Below are 25807 nucleotides of genomic sequence, written 5' to 3' on the forward strand. Positions count from 1 at the left end.
CGTCGGATGTCGCAATCCCATTGCGACATCCGGCGCAGACGTTCGACGACCCATGGCCAGTCCCGGCCGTCAATCACAGGAATGGCGGCGGTAAAGGGCAAGCAGACGCAAGGGTCGCTGCCACCTTGGCATCTCGTCTTTTCTGGTTTCCGTCTTGACCGGCTGCAGAGCCGAGATCGTAGCACACAACAGTACGACACTTCTAAGACGTCATTGGGCGGAAACAGAGGGACCACTTTCGAGGAGGCTGTAAATGCACCAGTCGGAGGCGCTCCAGGCACCGGATTAAACCAAGGAACGGCAAGCTACGGTGCTATATGCCATAGAGTTATTATAATGTATGCTAGAGGTTCAAGTGGCGCTAGTGTGCTGACGCAAATTGAAGCAGACAGCAACCAGTCGAAAATGGACTTCCGGTAATGCATTTCTATGGGAAAAAATGAGTGCATTTTCTCCCCGTGCTCGATCATAAGAGCAAATATCCCGAATATTTTGTACGTACTAGGTAGCTTAAAACATTTTTTCAGTCAGGCCAACGAAATAATTGGTCAGTTATGGCGTTTTTCTTTCAAATTCATCGCATTAAAAACAGTGCTAAAACGACTTCGTACGTGTATTTATCTGGAAACCTTTATTTCCAGCTGCAAGCTGCAGCTCATTTTCATGTGGGTGCTGTCTGCTTCAATTTGCGTCACGGAAGTCGCATAGACACTAGCGCCAGTTAAACCTCTAGCGCATATTATAATAACTCTATGGTATATGTTACCCCATTTCGGCGTAACCTGGCAAAGGGATAAAGCTGCAGCCCTTGTCAGCCGACCGGAGAGATGGGGCGAAGCGACTGCGCTCTATGGGAGAAGTGCACTTCAACGGTGCGATGTTGATACCGGTGTCATTCTAATCGAGGTGTCATTCAGACACCCCTATTGGCTCGCTAGAACCCTGGCTTTTGCCTTTCGCTAAGTTAGGCTTGAATGCTGGAAAGAGCTAAAAAGAGTAAGACATGCTGCCACACAAACGAAGTAGTAAAGTTAACTATCTTAAAATGTTTCAGTAGCTGTAAAGTAGGGGTTGAACACGTGCCCACAAAATAAGCTTCCCTGGAAAGAAAACAATTTTAAGTGCAATATTTAGATCGCGAGACTCAAGTTGAGTGGTTTAATTTCACCACACACCTCAAATAGGAGCATGTTTTGGAATCACTCCTCACTCAAAGCAAAATGAGCGATGTAAATACATGCTATAATGTAGATTTCTGAGAAAATTTCATTCTGTGACACAAATCTGCAAAGCAGAAACTCAAAAAAGTATTTTTTTTTTTTTTTAGTTAGCGTCTTTAGGAGAGATTCTGAAATAGTATGCTTCTACAGGTCGATGTGCCAAAATATCATAATCGCTACCCACTCAAAACGTTTGCAACATGATATGCAAAAAAAAAAAAAAATTGTGTAAAATTTATTTTGTAACAAACGTGTTCTATCCAAGCAAAAAGAAAAAAAAAAATGCTTTTGGAGAATCGAGTGTGTTTTTAAGTTCGCCAGAAACAAAGCTATAGATTCGTTGCTCTCAAGTGTTGAGCAACTCCGCTGCCGAGCAAAGGATATTTGCAGGCCGCGTTTTGGTTGTCCATCATCACCCTCACCCAGATTAATATAAACTCGTGAAATAAAGCAATAAGAACAAAAACATTAAGAGGAAATCATTGTAGTGTTTTCGTGGAATGCCGAAGTGCACCATTCTTTTGTTGCTTTCGAAGTTGCGACTGCTTTAAAACACTTTGTTAGCACGCATGGAAATATGCTGACACAGATGCTTGCATAGGAAGTATTCCCTGGCGGCGATAGTTGTGCACGCGAGTACTGAACACGTGCTGATGGCGAGCTTCCACATTTCTTTTGCAACATGCATTCCACACCATCAAGATTGCTGGTCTTAGCAACCTATTAATGCGAGCTTGTTCTGAGCATGTACTCTAAACACCACCCCTGAATATGGCATCCAGTGAACACTTCCTATATGCCTGTGGATCATGCACGACAGGATACTAGAACGCCTCTCTATGCCAGCACGCTAGCGAAGATCCCAGCGGAGGCTACGATGGCTCTTTTGTGGTCGCTTCTTGCGGACGCTACAATGCACACTGGCCGAGGGGAAGGCTGCACATGACGAACGAGAGGCTGGGCCTCAGACCCACCTTTGGGCCTGAGGGTGACTTCTCCCGAGAGGACGTCCTTGGGCAGGCTCTTGGGAGAGGGCACCACAAAGACCACCTCCGACAGGACGTCCGACCAGTACAGCACTTGATGGTGCCCGCTGTACAGACTGCCCCCGTGGTCCGCCGGCAGGTCGGCTGCGGACAACACCGTCGGCGAGTTGATCTCTCTATCGTCCTTTTGCGTTAAAGTTATACTATCAAATGTAATTACTAATACAGTAATCCCTCGTTATAACGAAGTTAACGGGACAGCAAAGAAGTTTGATATAAGAGGTAATTTGATACAAGCGATAGAGCCCAAAAAAACAGTGCCAGCAGCCTTGAACGTGGACGGGACACTACAGTACTCTCTGACCATATATTTAATCGAACAAACCTTGGTTATAAACATCTCGTCGCAGCATTACCGAGTAAAACATAATTACCGTAATCTCCCCAGTCATCACCCACCCCACTCTCTGGACGAATATCGATTTCCAAAAAAAACCACAGAGTGACCGCCCAACCCAAATACCCCTACGCGAACTCCACAAACATTTGTTCTACCCAAATGACGCGGCCGCGGACCTTACACTTAGAGGACGTCCATGACAAAGTGAAACAAAGGAAGAAAAGACACTTATCTTTGTTTACGCAATTCCTTCCCGATTTACGCAACCACGAAGTCGTAGTACATGCATGTGAGAGGAAAACGATGGAGATAACACTATAAAACTTTGTTTCGTTAACAAAAGAATTAGTTCGGACAAAAAGAAATGAAGTCAGAAAGATGACACAAGTAGTAACCCATTCAGGGATCGCAAGGTCAGCAAACACCCCATATCCTGGAATGTAATGGCAGAGTGTAAAATCAAAGTCCGTCTCCATTAAAGTAAGGTCCACCGCAAACCTGCTCAACCTCCCGGATCTTCGCGACCGCGGTTCGTAAGAATGCGCAATGTTTAAGATAAAGCCGATGGGTAAATAAAGATTTAGTGGAACGCTGCACACAGACGTTTGTAAAGCGTCCCATTTTGAGCTCCGTGTTTGTGGTGCCGTCCACGCCATGCAGCAATGCCGTCTCAGCTCGCAATGATAGCACGCCACGAACAGACGCACACATGTATGCACCAAACAAGAAGCTAGGTTCCCCAATCGTGGGGAACCTAGCCCTTAACAGCTCCGCTGTAAAAAAGCTGTTTTGGACTAAGAAAGCCTACGAGAAGGTACAGAGAATCTTGGCAATTCTAACAGCCTAGAGGGACACCTTCCTGCAGGCAAGAAAACAAGGGCAATCCAGTCACAGGCGATAGTCAACAGCATGATTGTCTTCCCCTTTCCTATTTGAACTCTTGAAGAAGAAAAAAACGCCTTCAGGTTTACCAAAGATAAGCTATGTCTTTCACATCCGTGTAAGCTTTCGAACGTTCACCCCGTGACCGTCCTTCATGCAAATCAGTAAACAAAACAAATGCACCAATACCATTCCAGGCCACCTTTGAATTTAAGAGGGCCGTGCAACAATATTTGCTTGGAATGTCTCACTTTACAAGAGCTTACTAGCACTAGTGGATTGACCCAAGCATTCCATGGGCACTTAAAGGGGTACTCCATCGGTTTTTTCATTGTCTCCGATTTGCTTGAAATTTTGCTAAACTAACCAACAAACATTGCTAAAATAGTATCCCAAATATTAGGTCAAAATATTGTTTTTTCGCGAACTTATTGAATTTACAGTTTTGGTCTTCACCGTGTTTTTCAAACTGAAAGTCTCTACTGGCAACAACAAAGTGACGTCAGTGGAAGGCAGGGGTTAACTTTTTGGACTACAGAAGCTGTTCCCAACGGATTTGAAGCAGTTTCTTGGTGTCAAATGAGTGCTTTGGAAGCTCGCTCCCGTATCCGCGCTCCAGCACGGAACAAATGATTGGCATATTCTATTTTTAGACTACTTGCTTGACTGGCAAGCCTGCCTGCCACTGACGTCACGGCACTGAAAAGTGTGCGAATATTTGAATATTGGTTTTTGCACCATTTTCATTTGCCGATTTCACAATACCTATTATGAATTTCGCGATGCTAAATAGCATACCGGAAAGGCTAAAGGCCGAGGAGTCAGAAAATATAGTTAGTTGAGGTAGCTCAAAAAATCGGTGGAGTACCCCTTTAATTACGACTCGTGACAATCAATAGCAGGACCAGCATTCGGGTAGTGGCCCGTGTCCAATCGCTGCAATGACGGCAACAGCCGAACCATAACAATGTCTGGAACTCAGTGCATGTCCTGAGCCTTGCCAACCTCAGCGCGTGACTATGATCAATACTGGCGGCATGTAATCAACTCCAGCTCACGTGGCCGATTGTCCTGGCTGCATGTCGAGGGGCTGAACGCTGCTCGTTTTTCTTAAATTGTTTTCTGCGACTTCTATTGCGTGTGATGAAAAACGAAGACGTGCTTCATAGGTCATTAACGCCATTGATTCGTTTTAAGCGGTATTTGTGCAAAGTATGAAAGCTGTATGAGTATGAGTATGAAAACCATCTTTGACTCCCCCGAAAAATCTTCGATAATGTGAATTTTCTATAATAACGAGGCAAAAATGCAAATACTTACGCAGCTTCTTCCTGAAAATTTTGTCCACACAGCAGTGTATCCAACCAATAAATTTCCATCTCCCCCAACAATAACTACGGGAGCGATGGTGCGGCCCCACGATCCGAAAGAGCCGGGAAGACTGTACCGATGTTGAAGTCGCCGCTGGTGACCCTCCAGGAGGTGGAGACGTGGCCGGTCCAGCCCGTGTGCATGCCAACGTCAACGGGCCAGCCCAGAGACCGCAGGAACTCCAGGAACTGGGGGTGCACGTTACGGCTGCTCGCCTGGAGTCGTGAAGATGTGCGGAGGTTGAGAGGGAGTTGACAGGAAAAGAAGCAGACACGATCGTCGAGACTGCGGGAGCGTGCCTCTACTATAGTCACCGGGCATCTCTTTCCGACACCCAGCCTCCAAGTGTTGCCTTCCGTCACATTCCGGACTGTGATGTCTCTTACCACTTTAGGTAGATCCTTGACCTAACTAAAGCATTTCATCGAGTGCCTCATTGTAAGCTACTTCATAAAGTGTCTTTGTATGGGGTGAATCGCAGTGTCATAGAGAGGATCGGGGCATATTTATCAAACTGAGTGCAGTACATAAAAATATACGGCATGTGTTCAAAATTAGCCTGCTGAAGTAAATCCGGATGTTACTGTACGGTTATTTGCGGATAATTATTTAATTTATTCAACAATTATAAATTAAAATGACCAATGCAAGCTAAGTATGTCTCTTAGGTCTATTCAGAATCGGTGTTCAAGGTGGGAGATGGAAATAAATAACTAGAAAACTGTTTTTGATAGAATAGCTAAAAAAAACAAAAATAATATTTATTTTCTTTTCGAGTTTGGTGGTTGTCCATTAGTTGGGGTCGACGGTTTTAGATACGTCGAGTTAACAATCTCGAAAGACTTAAGCTGGGTTAAACATATTAATGAAATATGTCGTACAGCTATGAAAAAACTTTGGTTTTTAAGATGAAATCCTAACAGTTCTCTACCCTTGGCAAAGTTAATGGCTTACAAAACCTATATTAGGCCTACATTAGAGCATGCTGCGATGATTTGGGACTCATATAAAAAAACTAGGGGTGTGCGAATACTTGAATATACGAATTCGAATCGAATAGCAAGTTCCCGAATGATTTGGTTCGCGAATCGAATTCCTAGTATTCGGCCACTCGAATATTCAATATAGGTATTCGGCCAAAGACGCACGGTCGGCGCACAGCTGACAAAAGAGCAGTCTCTCCCCCGATGTTAGCGCCGTGATGTTCGACAAACCATGCGAGAAACACCTTTTGGTCCTATCATTCCACAAGAATCTAACGCACAGGTTAGAAAAAGAAAAGTAACGAAGGCCACAAACTTTGTAGCACGCAGATTTACTCATGATCGGGACGCAATCTAACCTCTAATCACAACCGAAACATCCCGCTTGCGCCGCTTCCAGAGGGGAATTGCTGGTCAATTCTTTTCACGAGTAAAGGCCCTCGTTTCAAATCGAAGCGCCGATGTAGAACACACTTGCCACACTGACAGAAATCGGCGACTGCGAGATCACAAAAGAAAACCACGTTAATTACGCCGATGAAACCAGCCGCACGTTGTTGTCATCATTCTTTCGGAACAGCAAGCCGCAAATTCCAATCAGAAACGAAACGGAACGAAAAAATAGTGTACCTTGATTTGAGAGGGTTTCCAATCGTTTAATAGCTGCGTTTGAATTACAAACTCCGAGAAGGTAACGAAAAAAAAGCGTCGATCGGGCAGGCGTCAAGGCTGCTCTTACGTTTGCCCTTGTTTTCTTTCCACGCGACTACACTGACTACACAACACATGCGCACTTACGCATGTGCTGCACAGTCTGCGCAGGAGCCGTCTCCATGGTTTCAGTTCTGCTTGCTCCCTTTTTTAAATCTAAGCCATCTAGGCTCTTTAAAACAGGATAGATGGACGGAGAAATGGATGCATAGCGGCCACTGGACGGTGACTTGCACCACCTAACCACGTGTTTTTTCTTACTTCAGATTATATCATTTAAGCCTGTTCACTCAGATTTAACAGCTATCTGTTTATTTATATAAAATAAAATCCAGGGTGCCCTTTTTCTCCCTTAAAATTGAGACCAAATATTGCAAAATGCCCCTTTTCTGAGATATATAAATATAAAAAAGAATATGTCGCAGTTTTAGGTCGTGCTTTTAACAAGAAAATAAGGCACGCGTGGCAGTAACTTTAGGTTTTTCGGGACGCTTGGGGTAGGTAGATTATGTTTGCGCCATAAAATTGGATCTTTAGCGCCCAACGTCCATTAGCAACTGCTTTTCTTTTTTTTTTTTTCATCAGAACTTTTATACAATTGATCTTTTGTTTCGAATGAGATGCATATTCTGCACCAGGCGCATACTCTGCACATATAATAAATCTCATTCACAGCACATTTTGAAAAATTCCTACAAATAAAATTACTATTCAATATTCGATTTGATATTTGGCTTTTCTTTTTCTTAATTCGATTCGGTATTCAATTCGATAACTACTATTCGGTATTCGCACACCCTTAAAAAAGAACTCATATTGATCAACTCTAAAAATTCTAAGAAAGGCGGCGAGCTTTATTTTATCCAAATATAAGCGATTTGACTCACTTCTAGGTATGTTGAAAACACTAGGACTGCCACTATTCTCGATCCGTCGAAAAATACCCCGACTAAAATGTATGTTTATGGTCTCTAATCACTTATACAATATTGATGCACATTCTAAATTTAAACCATGTGCTTCAAGGTGACTAAGAAACGCTAATAAACATCAATCTCAACTTCCAAAATGTAACAGTGCAATGTATAAGCATTTGCATAGAATGAAGCGACTTTGCATCAAATGCAGGACCCGAGTTTTTGTTGACGCACACGAAAAATCCACGGATCCAGGGAAAAACCTACCCATAAACAGCTTCGCTGTAAAAAAAAAACCTGGGTGTGAGTTAGAATCGGGTAAATATGGCGAGCAAAGATATCGAACAATTCCCTACAGGCTTTATTCATCCCAGCCGCTTGCCACGTCTACGTCTCTCTCGTTGGTGAAGGTGCACTCACCACGTTACCGAGAATCTCGGCAGCGGTGGACTGGCCTTCCTTGACGTAGAAGATGAACACGGTGTCATTTGTACGTGACGAGATGTTGTCCAGGGCTTCAAGGGCAGCGTAAAAGCCTGGCTGGTTCTGGTCGAGTGCCATGAGGGGCTGTCCGTCTGAAGATGATCCCTGGAACGACACCAATCGATTCATTCGCTGATTTGTACCTTGGCTCTTCGAGGAGAGCTCCGGCAGCTCTTTTTGAGCCACCCGAATGCGAACATGCAATTTTTGGAACATCTTGACTTCACTTTTGCCGGCACATTTTAATAGTATTTTGTATTATTAACAAATTCAGAATAGCTATTGAGAAAAAGGCAAACGAAGAGGCAGGAGGCAGTACCGAGACCAGATGTTCAAATTCTCCCGCAATTTCAAGTGGGGTGACATCACATGTTGTGAAGCTTGCAGGCTGAGCAGGCAGTCTAAAAAAAAATGACCGCATCTCCACGTGGTGAATGATGTTGATTGGGGCGAAGCTCTGGCTGTGCTGGTGGTTCATAGGTAGTGCTGATGGTGCTGATTTTTTTTTTTATTGCTCATAGGTAGTGCTGAGTTCCGGGTTGCATTGGTATGGAATGTGTGGTATGGAACTTGGTTATGTAAGCATTTGAGCATTTGACCGCAGCGCCCTCTCGTCTATAAACGTTGAGCCAATGCATGCAAAGTTTAACGCGATTTTATACGCATTTGATCGTAGCACCCTCTCCTGTATAGACGTTGAGCGGCTACATGCAACGTTTCATCCATGACATCCCAGCTCTTGAGTTACTACTACATCTCAGAGCCCCCCACTGGTCTCGCAGTCGTGGCCGAGTGGTTAAGGCGATGGATCAGAAATCCATTGGAGTCTTCCCGCAGAGGTTCGAATCCTGTCGACTGCACAAACATTTTTTATTTTTTTAAGAAGACAGATGGGATGGCAATCAATGTGAGCATGGACGCCGGACGGACAAGGCTAGACCCTAAGGAGCTTCGCCCCTAAAAAACGCGGTATGTCACATATTCGTTTTGTTGTGCTAGGGTGAGCTTCCCCAGCACTTGCTGCACACCATCAAACTTTAACCTGTTGAGAACAAGTTGTACTATGGTGCCTGGAGCGCGTCTTCGACTGGTGTGTTTACCGCGGCCAAAAAAGTGGTCCCTCGATTTCCGCCTGATGACGTCATAGAAGTGTCATGCTGTCGCCGGTCGCGACCCTGGCGGCGTTCCACCAGCTGTGGTGTATGTAGCAGATGCCTGTTCTGCTGCAGGTCGCTTTGCACTGTGACAGTTCACGGAAGCTAAAGCAGCGGGAGTTGGGACGCCTAAAGGGACGCCGTGAAGACAGCGACACTCGCGTTCGCTCGAGCTTTTCGCCAGCATTTCTACGGCCAACCGCCAGGATCGCGACAGGCAACAGCATGACACTCGCGTCATTTGTTGCCACATCGGGACCACTTTTGATGTATGGGTGGGATAGGACGCTAAACACACCAGTCAAAGACCCGATCCAGGCACCATAGTTGTACTGCCCAAATTACAACACCTGTCATGTTTACAGTGTTGCCAGTGGAACCTTTCAGTTTGAAAAAAAATGGTGAGGAATGAATTTCAAAATAAAAGTTCAACAGCTATGCGAAAAAAAAAATAGAAAACCATTTTGACCTATACTTTGGGCGACTAGTTAATAATATAATTATAATAATAATCTCTATTGGCAAATAAAGCCCCGTTAAATTCGTTAAAAACCGCTTAGTAATGACTTATGCACAAATGTCCGCAATTATTTTCTTTTTTTTTTTTTTTTTGGTACTGTAGACAATTTGAGGACCTAATTCCTCATATTCACAACGTGTCTATCGATGTGTTGAATTAATTTTGAGGCAAACCAGCAGTAATGTTCTCTAAAAACAATGAGAATCGATTGTGACCTATGGTCCTTTACTCGTTCATTAATTTCCCTCTAAAATCACTTCATCTGCCTTCTTCCCTTAGTAAATCATAGCTAGTGTTGTGCAAATATCCAAAATTTCGAACAGTAGTTTCAAATAATACACTATTCGATATTCGCTTTGAGATGAACGGCGATAATCATTTTTTTTAAGTGTTGATAGCGGTGGGTTAGCCCCGTTGCAGTGATTTCCCTACACACCCCCTAGGGGGACACCCCCCCCCCCCCCCCCCCCCTTGTTTTTCTGAAGGCACCTCCTTAATTCGCAACGACTCCTCTCTTTTCAATGCCCCGGCCACCCCTTAAAATTTAGACACCCCCCCCCTAATTTCAGTTCCTGGGGAAACCCTTGCCTCGTTAAGTGCTTCTTACCGAGCACAGGTGCACTGCAGAGCCTCCACAGGTGCTGCTTTTCCACAATGCACCGGTTCTCGGTAAGAAGCGCCGCCATCAACAATTTGAAAAAGTCTGAATATCACAACAGCGTGCTTGGCAGAAAAGCACACTTTCAAAGTGGGGTGGTGCACGCGTGCGCCTAGTGTGTTTAAAAAGAAACAAACTTTGTCACTGCTGTTATCTACATTGCAGTAAAATTTTCTAAGTTAAACTGTGGCTGTTATGCAAAAGTATATCTTATGCAGACATTCCCTGAAAACCGACGTTCATCATTCGTGATCCTTTTTTTTTTTTTTTCGAGTTCAAGGTTTAAGAAAGATTATTTGCATATGCTATAGCACGATCTGTAAATCTACTCAATTAGCTGTAGCTGGGCTTAAAGGTTTAATTTTATGTAAAATTCATTGTTTACTTACCATCCCAAGGCATTCCGACGTCACGATCCTGAGGTCACAGTAGATAAATATAGTTAGATTAAAATTAGCTTATAAATGGACAAGAGGAAGGTTAGGAACAATCTTCACCGGTTTAGCTGGGTTTTCAATGAAGCACGGTGCAGCAGTAGTAAAAGCTTCAGAAAAACTATTCAATATTCAATTAAAAAATATTTGGTCAAAACCACTATTCACTTTGAACTCAAAATCCACAATTTGCACACGACTAATCATAGCAGAATATGCTGCAAGAAACCGATTAATGCCTTCTTTCAAAACAATAATGCACTAGTGCAGGGGTGACAACTCAAAAATGACGCGAGCCAAAAAAATGTTTATTGGGAACGTGCAGGTTTTCAATATCTGGCAGACAGGTTTTTCAATATCTGGCATCATCCCACTGGTTTCTGTCTTGAGCCCATCTCGCAGTCTCACGTATGCGGGCCGCATGTTGTGCACCCTTGCACTAAAGGGACCCCACCCTGTAGTTTACCGTCAGTTTGTTGAAGTGTCTTTTGTTCCTGGGGGTGCATAAAACTGCGTCGTACCTTTGAAGTGTCGTCCCAGAGAAAGCCAAGGTGCGACAGGAAGAGCCGAGCTGTCTGGAACTCTTGGCAGACGCTGCAGGAAAGCCAGCAAAACCACTAAATGTTACAGCGATGGCCACGACCAGGCAGTCCAATCTGCCGTTCTGTATTTCTAGACTGTCCCTCACCAAACCCGGTGTGAGAGCATATTTTATATTCCGTACATGGCTGCTTTTCCCCTCGCTTTTGCGCACTACAGCTCACCTCTTAACATAATTCCTTCTACCATCCATTTTAGAGCGCAGCTCTTAGGGGCCCGTTTCCGGCCTGAGCGGCGTCGCCGTCGGCGTAACCGCGCCCCTCCCTCTCCTCCTCCTCCCCCTTCTCCTCCCCTCCTCCTCCTCTTCCTCCCCCTCCTTCTCCTCCTCCCCTCATTGTGTAGTATGGTCCGGGTGGGTCACGTGACCTCGGCGGGAGGGGGTCACATGACCCGTTTCCAGCCTGTGCGGCGTCGGCGTTGGCGTCGGCGTCGGCGTCGCCCCTCCTCCTCCTCCCCCTCCGCTCCTCCTCCTCCCCCCTCCCCCCGCCAAGGTCACGTCACCTGACTTCAGCGGGGGGTCACGTGGCCTCGGGAGGGTCACGTGACTACCCCCTCCCCTCCCCTTCCCTCCTCCTCCTCCTCCTCCTCCCCCCCCCCCCCCCCCCCCCCCCCCCCCCGAGATCACGTGGCCCCCGCGAGGGGAAGAGGAGAACGCAGGGGAGCAGGGAGGATGAGCAGGGCGGACAAATCCGAATTTTCATTTCTCCGAAAAATTATTTTAAAAGACTCTTATCTCTTATCCCTCGGCCGGCTTCGGCTTTCCTGCTGCACGGTTGAAAAACCCTGCAGCAGAAAAATAATAGAACAAAGAGAAGCTAAAAGCTGCTAAAGTGCGTTCATTTCTTAAAAGTAGCGCACGGTGCGTCGATGCACAAGGCACGTGCAACGTGCAGACTTTGGAAAGATCATGGCGGCACAGTGCACATTCAAACTAGATTTCAGATGCCATGTTACACTGGCCATGTTCTTCCCAGAATTGGTGCCCGGCACGTGTCTCGAGCATTTCCACAACAATCAATGCAGCCACTTTTGTCAGGATGGAGGGGCTTTAGCAGCTGCTGCTAAACGTGCTGCACGAGCAGAGGGTCAGCACCGCCGGCGCCGTGATCCAGCATGAGTGATATCACAAAGACGACGACGACGAGACGTAATCAGGCAGTTCTTTTTTCACAAAATGAGCGAGTCAGATGAAGCAGCTGCTGCTAAACGCACTGCCCGAGCAGAGGCTCAGCGCCGCCGGCGCCAAGATCCTGCAGTGCGTGCCGCCGAAGCTGAAGCTAAACAGCGCCGTCGACAAGACCCGGAAGTGCGCGACGCCGAGGCAGAGGCTCATCGCCGCCGCCGAGAGCAGCCAGAAGTGAGCGCTGCTGAAGCTCAATCTAAGCGCCGCCGTCGAGAGGACCCTGAAGTGCGCGACGTCGAAGCAGAAGCTCATCGCCGCCGTCGAGAGCAGCCAGGAGTGAGCGCCGCCGAAGCGGAAGCCAGAAGCCGCTATCGAGAGGACCCGGAAGTGCGCGACGCCGAAGCAGAAGCTCATCGCCGTCACCGAGAGCACCCAGAAGTAAGCGCTGCTGAAGCTGAATCTAAGCGCCGCCGTCGAGAGGACCCGGAAGTGCGCGAAGCCGAGGCAGAGGCTCATCGCCGCCGCCGAGAGCAGCCAGGAGTGAGCGCCGCCGAAGCGGAAGCCAGAAGCCGCTATCGAGAGGACCCGGAAGTGCGCGACGCCGAGGCAGAGGCTCATCGCCGCCGCCGAGAGCAGCCAGAAGTTAGCGCTGCTGAAGCCCAATCTAAGCGCCGCCGTCGAGAGGACCCGGAAGTGCGCGACGCCGAGGCTGAGGCTCATCGCCGCCGCCGAGAGCAGCCAGGAGTGAGCGCCGCCGAAGCGGAAGCCAGAAGCCGCTATCGAGAGGACCCGGAAGTGCGCGACGCCGAGGCAGAGGCTCATCGCCGCCGCCGAGAGCAGCCAGAAGTGAGCGCTGCTGAAGCTCAATCTAAGCGCCGCCGTCGAGAGGACCCGGAAGTGCGCGACGCCGAGGCTGAGGCTCATCGCCGCCGCCGAGAGCAGCCAGGAGTGAGCGCCGCCGAAGCGGAAGCCAGAAGCCGCTATCGAGAGGACCCGGAAGTGCGCGACGCCGAGGCAGAGGCTCATCGCCGCCGCCGAGAGCAGCCAGGAGTGAGCGCCGCCACAGCGGAAGCCAAGCAAAAGGCAAGGATCGCTAAGCCTGACGGTGCAACAAAAATTTTCCAACGGCTGTTTAGAGACAACCCGTTTGGGAGCGTATGTTCAGTCTGTGATCGGCTCTGGTTCCAAAACGACTTGCAACCGCTACCGGACAGATGTCACGAGACCCTAGAGCAATCATTTCCAAACTCGGACCTAACCCAATTCAAACTGTGCTCGACCTGCATACAATCAGTGCACAAGGGTCATATTCCTCATCTTTCCTCAAGTAACGGTTATGTATATCCCCCGAAGCCAGCCCACCTCCCACAATTGAACGCGGTGAGTGAGAGACTCATATCTCCACGAATTCCTTTCATGCAACTGCGACGGCTGATGCACGGTGCAGGTCAACACGGCATTAAGGGACCAGTAGTGAACGTCTGTGTTGATGTGGACGACATGGTGACAATGTTGCCTCGTGCCATCGAACAAGACCGAGCCCTCAATGTACATTTGAAGCGGCGCATGTTTGCGAAGACGACCTACCTGGCAGGGGCAGTAAAAAAATGTGATCTGCTGCCGTGGCTTAAGCTGCTGTGTGATAGCACGCTGTACAAGCATTATAATATAAAGTGCGATTTTGCCCGTTTGGGGGATATCGTAGAAGTGGACGAACACGACGAGATCGAGTTGCTCCCGCAATGCTCAGACCTCAACGATCCGATCCAAGTGGCTACAGCCATGACTCTGGCTCAGCACACTCTCGTATGGGACGAAGACAAGTTTCTAGCGATTGCGCCAGGTGAGGGAAAAAGGCCCGTGAGCATACTTTATGACGAACACTCAGAGGAGCTTTCGTTCCCACAGATCTATCTCGGTGAGCCGCGCCGAGTAGATGCCAGCGCAAAACCGACAGTCTTCACACACGCCATGAGTGAGATCCGCAGATCAGACCGTCGAGGGGCCACCCCGCAGCACGTACTGTACATGGCCATGAAAGTGTTTAGGCACCGAGTAGCCGGTGACATGTGTGTGGCCTTCCGTAACATAAAGGCACTGGAAACACTAACGAAGCAACAGTTGCTCGACAAGGATTTTGTGCAGCAAGCGGTCGAGCACGACATGGCTTTCATGCATGGTATTCCCAACACCGTGCAGTACTGGACAAAACGCAAGAAAGACCTCTTTGCTATGATACGGCAGTTGGGTAAGCCGACCGCGTTCCTCACTCTTTCTGCCTCGGAAATGCACTGGCCCGACCTTTTGCAGTTGCTTCAACGCCTTCGGTTGAAGCCCGGCGAGATCGAAGTACCACGTGAGCAAATGAACAGCATTTATCGAGCACAGCTAGTAAATGACGATCCCGTGGTCTGTGCCATATATTTCGACCGATTGGTGCGTGTCATTCTCAACATTCTCCGCAACACCCGTGTATCGCCTTTTAGGCCGTACATAGTCGTCGACTACTTTAAGCGGATCGAATTTCAGCACCGCGGGTCGGCACACGCGCACATTCTCCTTTGGCTTCATAACGCGCCCAACGAGGAGCTCTCGATGCTCATGCCCCAGACTCTTGAAATAGCCAACGTTCTGCTTTCCATCGACAACGGATGCTTGAAGCGGGAGCGGACTCAGGTGCACCAACACACGCATACCTGCTACAAGCACAACACCACCAGATGCCGCTTTAACGCGCCTTTTATGCCCATCGATGAATGTATGGTCGTAGTGCCTTTCCCCACTGTGGACAATGAAGCGCAGAAGAAGAAAATCGAGAGCCTCCTAAACAAGTACGAGGCCATGCATCAGGCCCTGGAAACGACAAATTATGACTCCATGGAGCAGTTTTGGGAACATCACGGTGTCGCGGACAAGGCGGAGTACATTTCTGTTCTCCGAGCAGGCACTCCTCGTGCCACCATCATGCTACCCCGTACTGTGCACCAAAAGTGGGTGAATTACTTTAACCCATGGGTTGCATCAATTCTCGATTCTAACATGGATCTTCAGATCGTCCTCGACACGTACGCGTGTGCTGCCTACGTGGTGGAATATGTAAACAAGGCCAACCGAGGTATGTCGAACCTCAATCGAGCAGTGCAAGAAATTGTCAAGGAGAAGGGGGATATGGCCTATTCTCAGGCACTGAGACATCTAGGTGTGAAAATGTTGAATGCCATTGAACTGTCCGCACAGGAGGCCGCATGGTGTTTGCTCAACCAGGATATGTCGGAGACGAGTCGCAAAGTTGTCTTCGTGAACTCTGCATGGCCCGAGGAAAGGACGCGCATTCGGAAGTCTAACGCTCAGATGGCGCAGGAAGGCTTAGTAGAATCAAGCACTGATGTATGGAAACGGACGATGATCGAGCGCTACGAAGACCGCATTCCCGAATTGGAACCTGTTACTCTAGCAGAGTTCGCTACCGAGTACAACATATATACCTACAAAAAGAGGAATCAGCGACGGATACTTCGCTACCGCGGTTACTCCGTAGACGATTCAGTCAACTTCAAGCGAGAACATGTCCTGCTTTTCTATCCATTCCGCAAAGAAGTTGACATCTTAGACCAAAACTGTTTCGAGCGTCTGTATGAGCAAAACATCGACGTCATTCTAGAGAACAAGGCACGGTACCACAGTGACGTAGACATTGAGCAAATTCGTGCCGTTTGTAATTCCATGCTCCAGTCAAATGACGGGGAACATTGTGCCACTTCTGAGCTCCCAGATGTGAGACTGCACCCGATGGCCATGGAAAACAACGACTCCGATCTCCTAGACATCGGTATGGTCCAATCCAATGCCCCGTTTAAGCAGTGCCCCGCCGTGTGCACGCGCCAAGACGTCATGAGCAGAGATCAATACCTGGACACAATGCGCAAGACGAATGAGGAGCAGTACGAGATCGTCCGAGAAGTCGTGCATAGACTCACTATACCGGACTCTCCGCCACTACAAATCTTCTTCACGGGAGTGGCTGGATGTGGGAAGACATTTGTACTGCGTCTCATCATGGACGTCTACAACAGATATTGCAACCCTGCTGGTTCAGATAATGTAAACGCCTATGTTGCCTGTGCTACAACTGGAAAAGCGGCGGTCGCGCTTGGTGGAATAACTGTACATGCAGCGTTCAGACTTACCATCAATAGGGATGGCGGACTCCGGGACAACGAGTTGAACACGTTCCGCTATGCGTTCAGGAACGTCAGGTGCGTGATTATCGATGAGGTTAGCATGATGTCCGCCGACATGCTTCAGAAAGTGGACTCGCGACTCCGCATCATCACTTGCAAATATCTAGAGCCTTTCGGCGGGTTAGACATCATCCTCTGCGGAGACCTGCGCCAGCTTCCCCCCGTTCGTGCCGCCGAGGTTTTCAAGCGCGTCAAGACGAACAGTGTGTTTAACACGGAAATCGCATGGCACCATTTGTCATACTTTGTCCTCACGAAGGTTGTAAGGCAAAGCGATCTCAGGTTTTCCACCATACTTACCAAAATTGGAGACGGTGCAGAATTGGATTCCGAAGAAATCGCATTGATCCAGAGTCGGTTCGTCACGCAACAACAAGCAGAAACGTGTTGTCCCGGTGGCATCCGCTTGTACTACTCCAACAAGGAATCGGACTACTACAATACGAACACGGCCATTGCAACCGAAGATAATTGTGTGGCATGTCCGGCACGGGACACAATCGTTGGATTCAGGTCTATGCAGGAGAAGACAGAGGCAATGCGCAAGGCCGAAACGCTGCCCAAGGCCGAACTCGGAAACCTGTCAGCTAATATAATGCTATGCATTGGAAAACCATATATGCTCACACTCAATGTCGATGTTTCCGATGGTCTGGTCAATGGCTCTGTTGGAATACTGCAGTACATACAATACGATACGCTCCGAGAGCCGGAACGCATCTGGCTGCATTTCGGTGAGCTTGGTTCCAAAATTGCGATTGGAACCGTGGCGGCCGCAAAATCCCGGCAGTTACGGGCACTCGACAGAAATATTCAGCAAAATTGGACACCTATCGAAAGACGCACAGTCACTTGCGTCATTGATAAGAAGTCAAGGATATCCCTGAGGAGATGCCAGCTACCCGTTGTGCAAGCAAGTGCTATCACCATTCACAAATCACAGGGAGGCACGTATGAAAACGTGGTGTACTCGTATGCCAAAAGTCATCCACAGAAATTGGTATACGTGGCACTGAGTCGTGCTACAGACATCAACGGGCTCTACCTCACCAATGTGGACAATGACTTTACGTTCTACCACGGCAAGCCCAATCCCGACAGGGTACTACTCGATGAGTTTCGTCGGCTGCAGTCACACAAACTCCAAACTGTCACTGCTAAGTGCTACGCAATGATTAAGCAACCGCACTTGTTCTCGGTCGCCGCACTTAATGTTCGCTCTCTGCCGGCGCATTCCAAGGACGTGCACCACGACCCCGTCCTACGCCATGCATCTGTACTTTGCCTCTCGGAAACGTGGATGGATCCAAAACAGGCGGTAGAAATCATGGACTACCAGTACTGCTGCGGCGTCAGTAGAGAGCACAACAGAGCGGCAGGGGTGGCCATCTACGTGCGTAAGGGTCTGTCTGCCGTACCCATCGAGATATTTGGAACGTCAGACGAAGTTGGAGAACTTTGTGGCGCCAAGTTCGACAACGGCTTGGTAGTGGTGGCTCTGTATATCTCGCCTACAGCACTCACCAAAGATATCGTGCATTTTCTGCGACTTGCGTTAAGCACACGTGGGTCCACACCCATGTTAGTAGTGGGGGACTTTAATGCAGACTTAAAGAAGAATAAGAACTTCATACCACTTATGCAGGAAAACCTCCCATTTCTCTCCCTCGTAACAGCTCACACCGCTGTGACGACCTCTCGAAACACGTGCATAGACCTCGTCTTTCAAAATGAGCCTTTGGTCCATCACCTGGAACACATATCCTGCCACTTCTCAGATCACAAGGCTTCCTTCATAACAATCAAGGACTGGGATAAGAGTGCTATTTAAAGCACCAGTATAGGAGGAGCTTGCTCTATATTTGTATATATTGTGGGGATTTTGGACGCCGAACTTTGGCGACGATATGCACTGCACGCTAGGAAGAAAGGAGGAGGAGAAGAACGAAAGCTGGGAAATTGTTCCCTCCGACGGTCTTGCGTACCTTGAGAGGTGTTAGGCGGGCCACTCGGAGGAGCATCTACCAGCTTCGTTATCAGTTGGAGCGTGCAAGTCGTACAAGACGAAGAGGAGGAGGAGGACGGTGAGGTTGAGGAGGAGGAGGAGAGGAGATGCCAGATACGTGTTGTGCAAGCAAGTGGTCTCATCAATCGTAAATCACATTGGAGCTTCCAGATCTGACAAGTATATTCCCTTTCTCCGTACAAGCGGTGAGCAAAAATACCACAATATATTACATAGTTCAGTGCGGTATATCGCAAAATTGAGATACCTCAAAAGAGGAGGAGGAGCACAGGAGGAGGAGAAGGGGACGACGAGAGAGTACGGATGAGGAGGAGGGGCATACCCTCCCCTCCGTTCCCTCTCGCCCCCGCCCCCCCCCCCCCCCCCCCCCTTGCTTGGAGCACATTTGGAACTTAGGGAATGTCATAGCTCGGGGCCTCTTCCTTCCTTTGCTACTGGAACTACACACTCTAAGTATCTAGAGCTTGAATATTTTTCATTCGAATTTAACATGGCCGACAGCATTGTTAAGACGTTCGACGAAAACATTGTAAACGTCATTAACACAGTTCAGACCGGCTTCCCTACATTCATTATAGGTGTGTTCCAAGCATGTGACGACTTTCATGACCCTCTTTCATCATCAAGTATTGAAGTTCATCTTGCGTCAGATCTAAACAAATCACAACACCATGTTTGGGGTAAGTCCCTTATCAAGTTTAAGATGGTGTGCCTGCCTGTAGCTTCTCTAAAGTGTCTTTTTTTACGCTTGTTTCACTTATTATAAGTGTTTTCTTTTTTATATTATACTCGGCCGAGTGCCCATCTTCCAGTGTCCATCACACTTTTAGTCTGGTGATCACGTCACCTTGAAACCCTTGTAAGCTTAGAAGTGAAAAGTTTTGCTGCTTACACACAGCAGACAAAAAAAGGTAGGCAGCATTTTAACTTCTAACTGTCTAAGCGTGGATGTCAAGCATAAACCCTGGGAACATTTGCCCACTGCTTAACTACATGCTTTTTTTTTTTCATGTCCTGGTTGGCTGCTACACTGGAGAGGCTGCTGAACATCATGCCACGGCGGCTGATCATGGCGGTTTAGTTAAATTAATAATGGGGTTTTCATCCAGGACGTAAATTGGAAACTCGCGGAGCAAACTTTAAGGTACATTGGTATAACAATTGCGTACGTTGGCTTTGTACGTTATTAGCGTAAACCTTGGCCGGATATGCAACGCAGTTTCCAATATACACCACGGTTTTTCCCCAATCAATAAAATTTCAACCCTCCAAATTATTTGTCCTGACTCTATATTTCAGAGCACAGCTCTTACGCGACCCTTTCCGGCTTGAGCGGCAAGGAGGAAAGCAGTACGAAGGTGGAGGACGGGGGGAGGAGAGACGAGGAGGCGGAGGTGAGGGGAGGGGAGGAGCTTGAAGGACGAGGAGGTGGTAAAGGAGAGGGAGGGGGAGCAGGAGGGGAGGAGGACTAGCAGGCATGATCACGAGGGAGGAGGAGGAATATACCCTCCACTCCTCCTCCTCAAGAGCTGCGCTCCAATTCGGCGTTACAGGAAGTTGTAAACGGCTTTCACTTTTTTATTTACTTTGTCTAAGCCCACAGAGATGACAATTTTATCATAGCGAAAGAAATGCAGATTTACCACGTCCAGTCTTCACAGAAATAGACACCAAAAGCCTCGGATATCAAAGCACTCGACTCCATCACCGGGTAGCCTGATGGTTGCCACAGAGATAAGTATATTAAATAATGCTACACACGATACAAGCGTGAAGTGACTGCCACGTTTCTTTGAGATGCCCGTCGATTTTAGAATTAGTGCCGGTCCAGGCCAGGAGTGAAATGCGATCCAAACTCTTTCACAAACAGTGTTAACGGGGATTGTGAGAGCTGCAAGTGCAGCAAAAGGTCAGATAGAGCTTTAGAGCTCATAGTGTCCGTGTGAGGAGTGCGGGGGTACATAAAAGTTGAAAGCAAAACAAGGTAAAGAAGAGTGTTCCCTGCCTCGGTGCCTTGCAGTCGGTGCTCGGGCTGAGCGCTCCGGGCTGCCACATGGCATCTTCCCATCGCCGGCACACGCTCTTCTCCATCTTGGCTTGCTGGTCCAGGAAGCCCAACATCTGCGCCTCCTCCCGGGTCAGCGTGGAGCTCGTCGGATCCGGAATGCTCTTGTCGCTACCACGACAAGGACCATCACGGGAGAGGTCACAACAAGTCTCGACTCTTCGATTACAAATGGCTTCTGTCTTTATGTTTTCGTACCTACCAATGAACACCGAAAACTAGCCCCTGACCCAGCTTTATCACAATCAAGGAAAACCAAAAAAAAAAAAAGAAATCCCTGGAATCAGATTTGTCCTTGATAAGAAAAACCCAAACTTCTGGGAAATAAGTTTTTATATACGGCTTTACTTTGTTTTGATCTAGAACACAGTCTGCACTGTACAGCACTGTTCGTGAGGCTACTTTTTTCCCTGTGAGGTCACGTGACTAAGTCACGTCACGTTGAGGGGTCGCACGATGTCATGTGACCTCGTGACGTCATGCGACATGACCCGATGATCTGTCATGTGACTTGATCATCTCAATGGATATCATCATGGCAAGTGACATGATGTTACATGATGTCACAACTTATATCTCCTTGATGTCAGGGTGTCACATGACATGTCACATGTCACTGTGACGTCTTCACTTATATGACTTGATGTCAGGATGTCACATGACATGTCACGTGACACTGGGACATATTCACTTATATGACCTTGATGTGAGGGCTTCACATCATATGTCACATGACACTATGACGTCTTCACTTATTTGACTTGATATCAGGGTGTTATATGATACTATGATTTCTTCACTTATGACTTGATGTCAGGGTGTCACGTAACACAATGACATCTTCACTGAAATGACTTTGAAACCTTTTGCGCCAAAACACTCAACCCTCCTGCCACCGGGTGCTCACATCTCGCAGGTGGGAATGTCCGCCGTGGTCTCAGGAAAGTAACTCGGAGGCGGATGGTTGTGCAGCGGAGGGTCGTACTGCGGCATGGGACGTCCCGGGTTGGCAACCGTACTCCGAGCCCCGGACTGCGTATTTAAACGAAAAGAGAGGCCGCCGCTTTAGGGTTGGCAAAAAGAGAAACTGCAATGATTTTGCAAAGACTTGGTTGTCACACCATGGCCCACAAGGCTGGATAACACGTCTGCATTTGAGCAGGATTACACATTCTCTTTGAGTGGAACTCAACAAGGATGTCATGCTAGTGGTGGTGGCAAAATGCGAAAGTTAGAGAACACGACCTTACATGGCTCAAAAGATATTGGATACAAAAAAAAATTTTCTATAAGCCTAATATATTTATTGAACCAAGAAATGACATTGCGGGCACCTGTAGCATCTGTTTTCGTAAAAGAGATTTGTCAGAAAGAAGGCAACCAGTATCGTCTTTCTCGCTGACAAGTTTTTTTTTTTTTTTTTCACCACAATTAATGCTACAGGCACCCACATGTAATTTTCTGGCTCGACAAATATTAAACTTTGATGGACGTCGGCTCGTGGAAGAAATTCGTTGTCTCGTACATATAAATCGATCCGGGTGACGTCATGTTCTCAGACTTTTGCATTCTGTCACCGCCGCTTGCATCACGTTCTCACAGAGTTTCGGCTTTCTGCGATGCAGTTTATTTTTGCAGGTCGAGAAACCGCGTTTCGTTTGCTCGATCGGGCCCCGTACATCTGACTACTAGAGTGAAGGTTTTACAGTACTTGCGAAATAAAATCTACGCACTATCCATAAAAAAGAGTATCTTTTTTAATGTCGTATGATTTATATCAAGCACACAGTGAAGGAATGATGTACGAAAGATATGCAGGTCGAAGGTGTTAGATCCGACAGATAGTGCCTGCGTGCTCTCTCTCCTCGTAAGCGATTACGAGCGGTCACAATGTGCTTGATCACACTTAAATGAAAATGTGTAAACCGGCCTTCGGATGCCTCCTGCCTGAAAACTTGTCGTCACGATACAGGAAAGCTCTCCAAGGACAAACCAAGCCACCATTGGCATGCTGGTGGTTCGGTTTAAGTCAGAGTCTTCCTAATGGTGCTGCCGCGCCAAGGCCGTACTCCGTCCCAGGAGCGAGCGCGGAAGGAACGGCTCGGTTTACGGCAGAATTCCGTGGCGCCCGAGGGCTAAGACCTTCCACATGGCCAACCCGCAACCAACATTTCACCGATTTCGCGCTTCGCCGATTCCGCGCTCTGCACCACAACACCGTCCCGCTCGTCGTAACCAGCGACTTCGACGTTGACCTTAGTAACTGCAAAAATGACTAGTTCAGCGGCCTCGCCATGGCGGAATTAAGCCTCCGCATGGCGTCCGAGGTCAGTGTGCCGACGACGCACGCTGGCACCGCCGTCGACCTGGCAAGTTTACGAAGTAAATCGACGCACGCATCCGGTGTCTCACCCTGCCTGCTTACTTCACCTGTCGCAGAGCGCTCATGGCAGTCGTCGGTGGTATCCATGATGCCAACCACGACGGCAGGGTGCATGAAACACTTTGCACCACTGTTCTTAGGTGCGTGACGACACCATTTTGCCAGCTTGCACGAACGTGCTGCAGCTATCGCTTTTACTTCTTCCCACATTGTGGGCGAAAAAGAGTGCCTTTTCTACTGTAGTTTAAAATTTATCACTTAAATGCTTTATAAAGTTTACTTTAGTATTTCCTCATTTACATTCACTCGTTTTTAGTCCGGCCTTTGAGAGTGTGACAGATCCCCGATCCGGCCCCTCAGCCAAGACGTTTGGAGACCCCTGATCTAGATCATCTGGAACGTTTATCACGGTTTACGTGGCATTTGAAAGGCCCCACCAAGCCCAGTTGGAACCGCATCTAGAAAGCCTAAACTGGTTTGGAGGCATCTTCAAAAAGCCCAACTATACCCGGGAAAATATGCCTGGAGTTTGGCCCCAACCCAGCCAGATGCATCCACCTACCTAGCCTGCTATAGGACGAGCTGAAAATCGTAAAAGAAATCAAATGCCTCGCACCTTGTGCCTCGGAAGATGACGTAGTTGCATAGTCCAGGCGTGTCTTCCAAATGGCACCCTTACTAACAAGGTCACAGTTGGAAGGGCTCCTGAAAGCAACAGGTCATGAGAATTAATAGCAGTTAAAAGGACACTGAACTGCCAAAAATAACATTGTTTAAGAGCCTGAACGTGACACGTCTGTCACAAAAACAATGTACTACCCCCCCTCACCCAGCTCAAGAAAACATTTTTAGTGCAATGTTTACATCGTGAGGCCAATCTTGAGTTAAGAGCGATTCCAAACACGCCTCTATTTCGGGGTCAACGTCTCAAAAAAAAAAAAAAAAGCATGTTTGGAATCATTCTTGACTCAAAATGTGTCTTACAACGTTAACATTTCACAATTTTTCTTTTTTGCAAGGTATTTTTGCTTTTGTTTTTGTCACATACAGTCGCCGACCGATTTTTCGGACGCCAATAATTCCGACTTTTCGATATTTCGGACCTAAAGAAGAAACCGTAACCTATTCTGTAGAAATAGTGCATATTCACGACCGATGTTTAGAACGGCTTCAAGTCTGGAAGTTCATCGCGAGCAATCAGCAGGAAACACCACCAAGAAGCGGTCATTTTGTATCCTATGTTGGGCTTACATGGAATGGCTTGGTTTGGCAGCACTGCTTGAGCACTGCTAAGCCCTACTGCTAGGTGACGCTATATGTTTTTTTTTCTCTAGGTGCGCATCATTATCATCATCACTGTTGTTACCATTTTGCTTTGTTCATTTTCCATTGCAGTCGTGGACTTGCACCTCTCATCTCAATCTCGTCTCGCTGAATCAAGTTTTCGGACTATGCTAACTTGGACGTCATTGCCCCATCCGTTCTTCCGCCGCCACGATGTGTCCCTAAGAAGCGCAGAAAGTACTCAGCCATAATGCTAGAAAAGAAGGCAGCGATTCTAAAGCTAAAAGTTGCCGAATGCAAATGGAGGCGTAACCTGAAGCAAGGCGCACAGCCGTAACCTGAAGCATAGCACTATTTATGGCCTTTTTTAACCCTGCTTAAACGTAATAAAGGCAAGTTTTTTTAATCCCATGATTTTTGGGCCTGCTCTATTATTCGGACATTTTCTTTTGGTCCCTGCAAAGTGTGAAAAATCAGTCGGCGACTGTCCGTGTCATATTTAAGCACTAAAAATGATCTGGGGGAGAGCTCAAAGTGCCTTCAACTCAAGGTGTACCGAAATTCTCCGCACCTTGATCGTTGCCGAGATTCTCCTCGAGGATGGCGACAATGGCGGAGTTCTGAGTGACGAAGTAGCGAAAGTGCTTCCCGACGGCCTCCGGCACGGGCATTGCCAAGTCTGGGTGGCCAAACTTGAGCAGCGCTTCCTCGTCTAGAAGAGACGACAGCGTCTCCGGACCCGCCAGCTTGGGGAAGTAGCCCTGTCGCGACAGGAGAGAACGGCGATTCTCGACTGCGACGGCCGTCAATCGTCGGAGACCCGTGTTGTTGACACTCGTGACCAGTGACCGGCAGGACGAGAACGACATTTTGCTCAAAGCCCACAATACTTCGAAGCGTTATCTCGGGCGGGAAGCTAACGCTAGGGGCTATGTGACCGAGAGACTTCTCTGCCTTTCTTGTCCTGCCGGGGATTAAGCGTGAGTCAGCTCACGGTGCACCTACATGCACCGCGTGACATGGGTAACGTGAACTGGGCGTCGACCCTTTATGTTGTTTTTCTCAAACGGGGTATTACGGGCCTCTAATGCTACCACTTCGGTTCACGTTCTAAGCAAGCACTTTCTCCCACGCCGGTAATTTTTTTGAGATTGGGCGAGCAAGATGTCTGCGATCGTCCAGCCAACTCAGATGGTCCCAGAGATTGGTTGTTCCTCCTAGCACGCTGGTGCAGAACAATAAAGTTTGACGCGTGTGCACCGGTGCGATGCAGGAAAGATGGATGCTGCGGCGCCGGTGCAAAGCGGTGAAGCTCGACGCGAGAAGTAAAAAATTCCAAAGACGTTATTTGTCATTTTATACTAAC

The 25807-nt window shown here is 47.9% G+C and overlaps 2 protein-coding genes across 3 annotated transcripts in view; one reads left to right on the forward strand and one right to left on the reverse strand.

The window, feature by feature from the left end:
- Positions 1-25807, reverse strand: part of LOC120844098 (ral GTPase-activating protein subunit beta) — a 79812-nt gene that overhangs the window by 9733 nt on the left and 44272 nt on the right. For both annotated transcript variants that reach the window (XM_040215723.3, XM_040215724.3), the window contains 8 exons: positions 25013-25202; positions 23774-23862; positions 21682-21806; positions 20715-20885; positions 11241-11313; positions 7891-8058; positions 4936-5074; positions 2195-2350 (listed from right to left, as the gene is read on the reverse strand). In XM_040215723.3, coding sequence (XP_040071657.2) covers positions 2195-2350; positions 4936-5074; positions 7891-8058; positions 11241-11313; positions 20715-20885; positions 21682-21806; positions 23774-23862; positions 25013-25202 — 1111 coding nt within the window. The remainder of the gene's footprint in view (positions 1-2194; positions 2351-4935; positions 5075-7890; positions 8059-11240; positions 11314-20714; positions 20886-21681; positions 21807-23773; positions 23863-25012; positions 25203-25807) is intronic.
- On the forward strand, positions 17276-19717 carry LOC121047475. Its single transcript, XM_042293412.1, has 2 exons — positions 17276-18894; positions 19288-19717. The coding sequence occupies exon 1, from the start codon at positions 17279-17281 to the stop codon at positions 18512-18514; it is 1236 nt and encodes a 411-aa protein (XP_042149346.1). The 5' UTR covers positions 17276-17278; the 3' UTR covers positions 18515-18894; positions 19288-19717.

The sequence above is a fragment of the Ixodes scapularis genome, unplaced genomic scaffold (genome assembly GCF_016920785.2).
Source record: "Ixodes scapularis isolate PalLabHiFi unplaced genomic scaffold, ASM1692078v2 PGA_scaffold4__175_contigs__length_147842914, whole genome shotgun sequence".
Lineage (NCBI taxonomy): Eukaryota > Metazoa > Arthropoda > Arachnida > Ixodida > Ixodidae > Ixodes > Ixodes scapularis.

Coding starts and splice junctions, on each gene's coding strand:
- LOC121047475 (XM_042293412.1), top strand. CDS start 17,279: ATGCTATGCATTGGAAAACCATATATGCTCACACTCAATGTCGATGTT.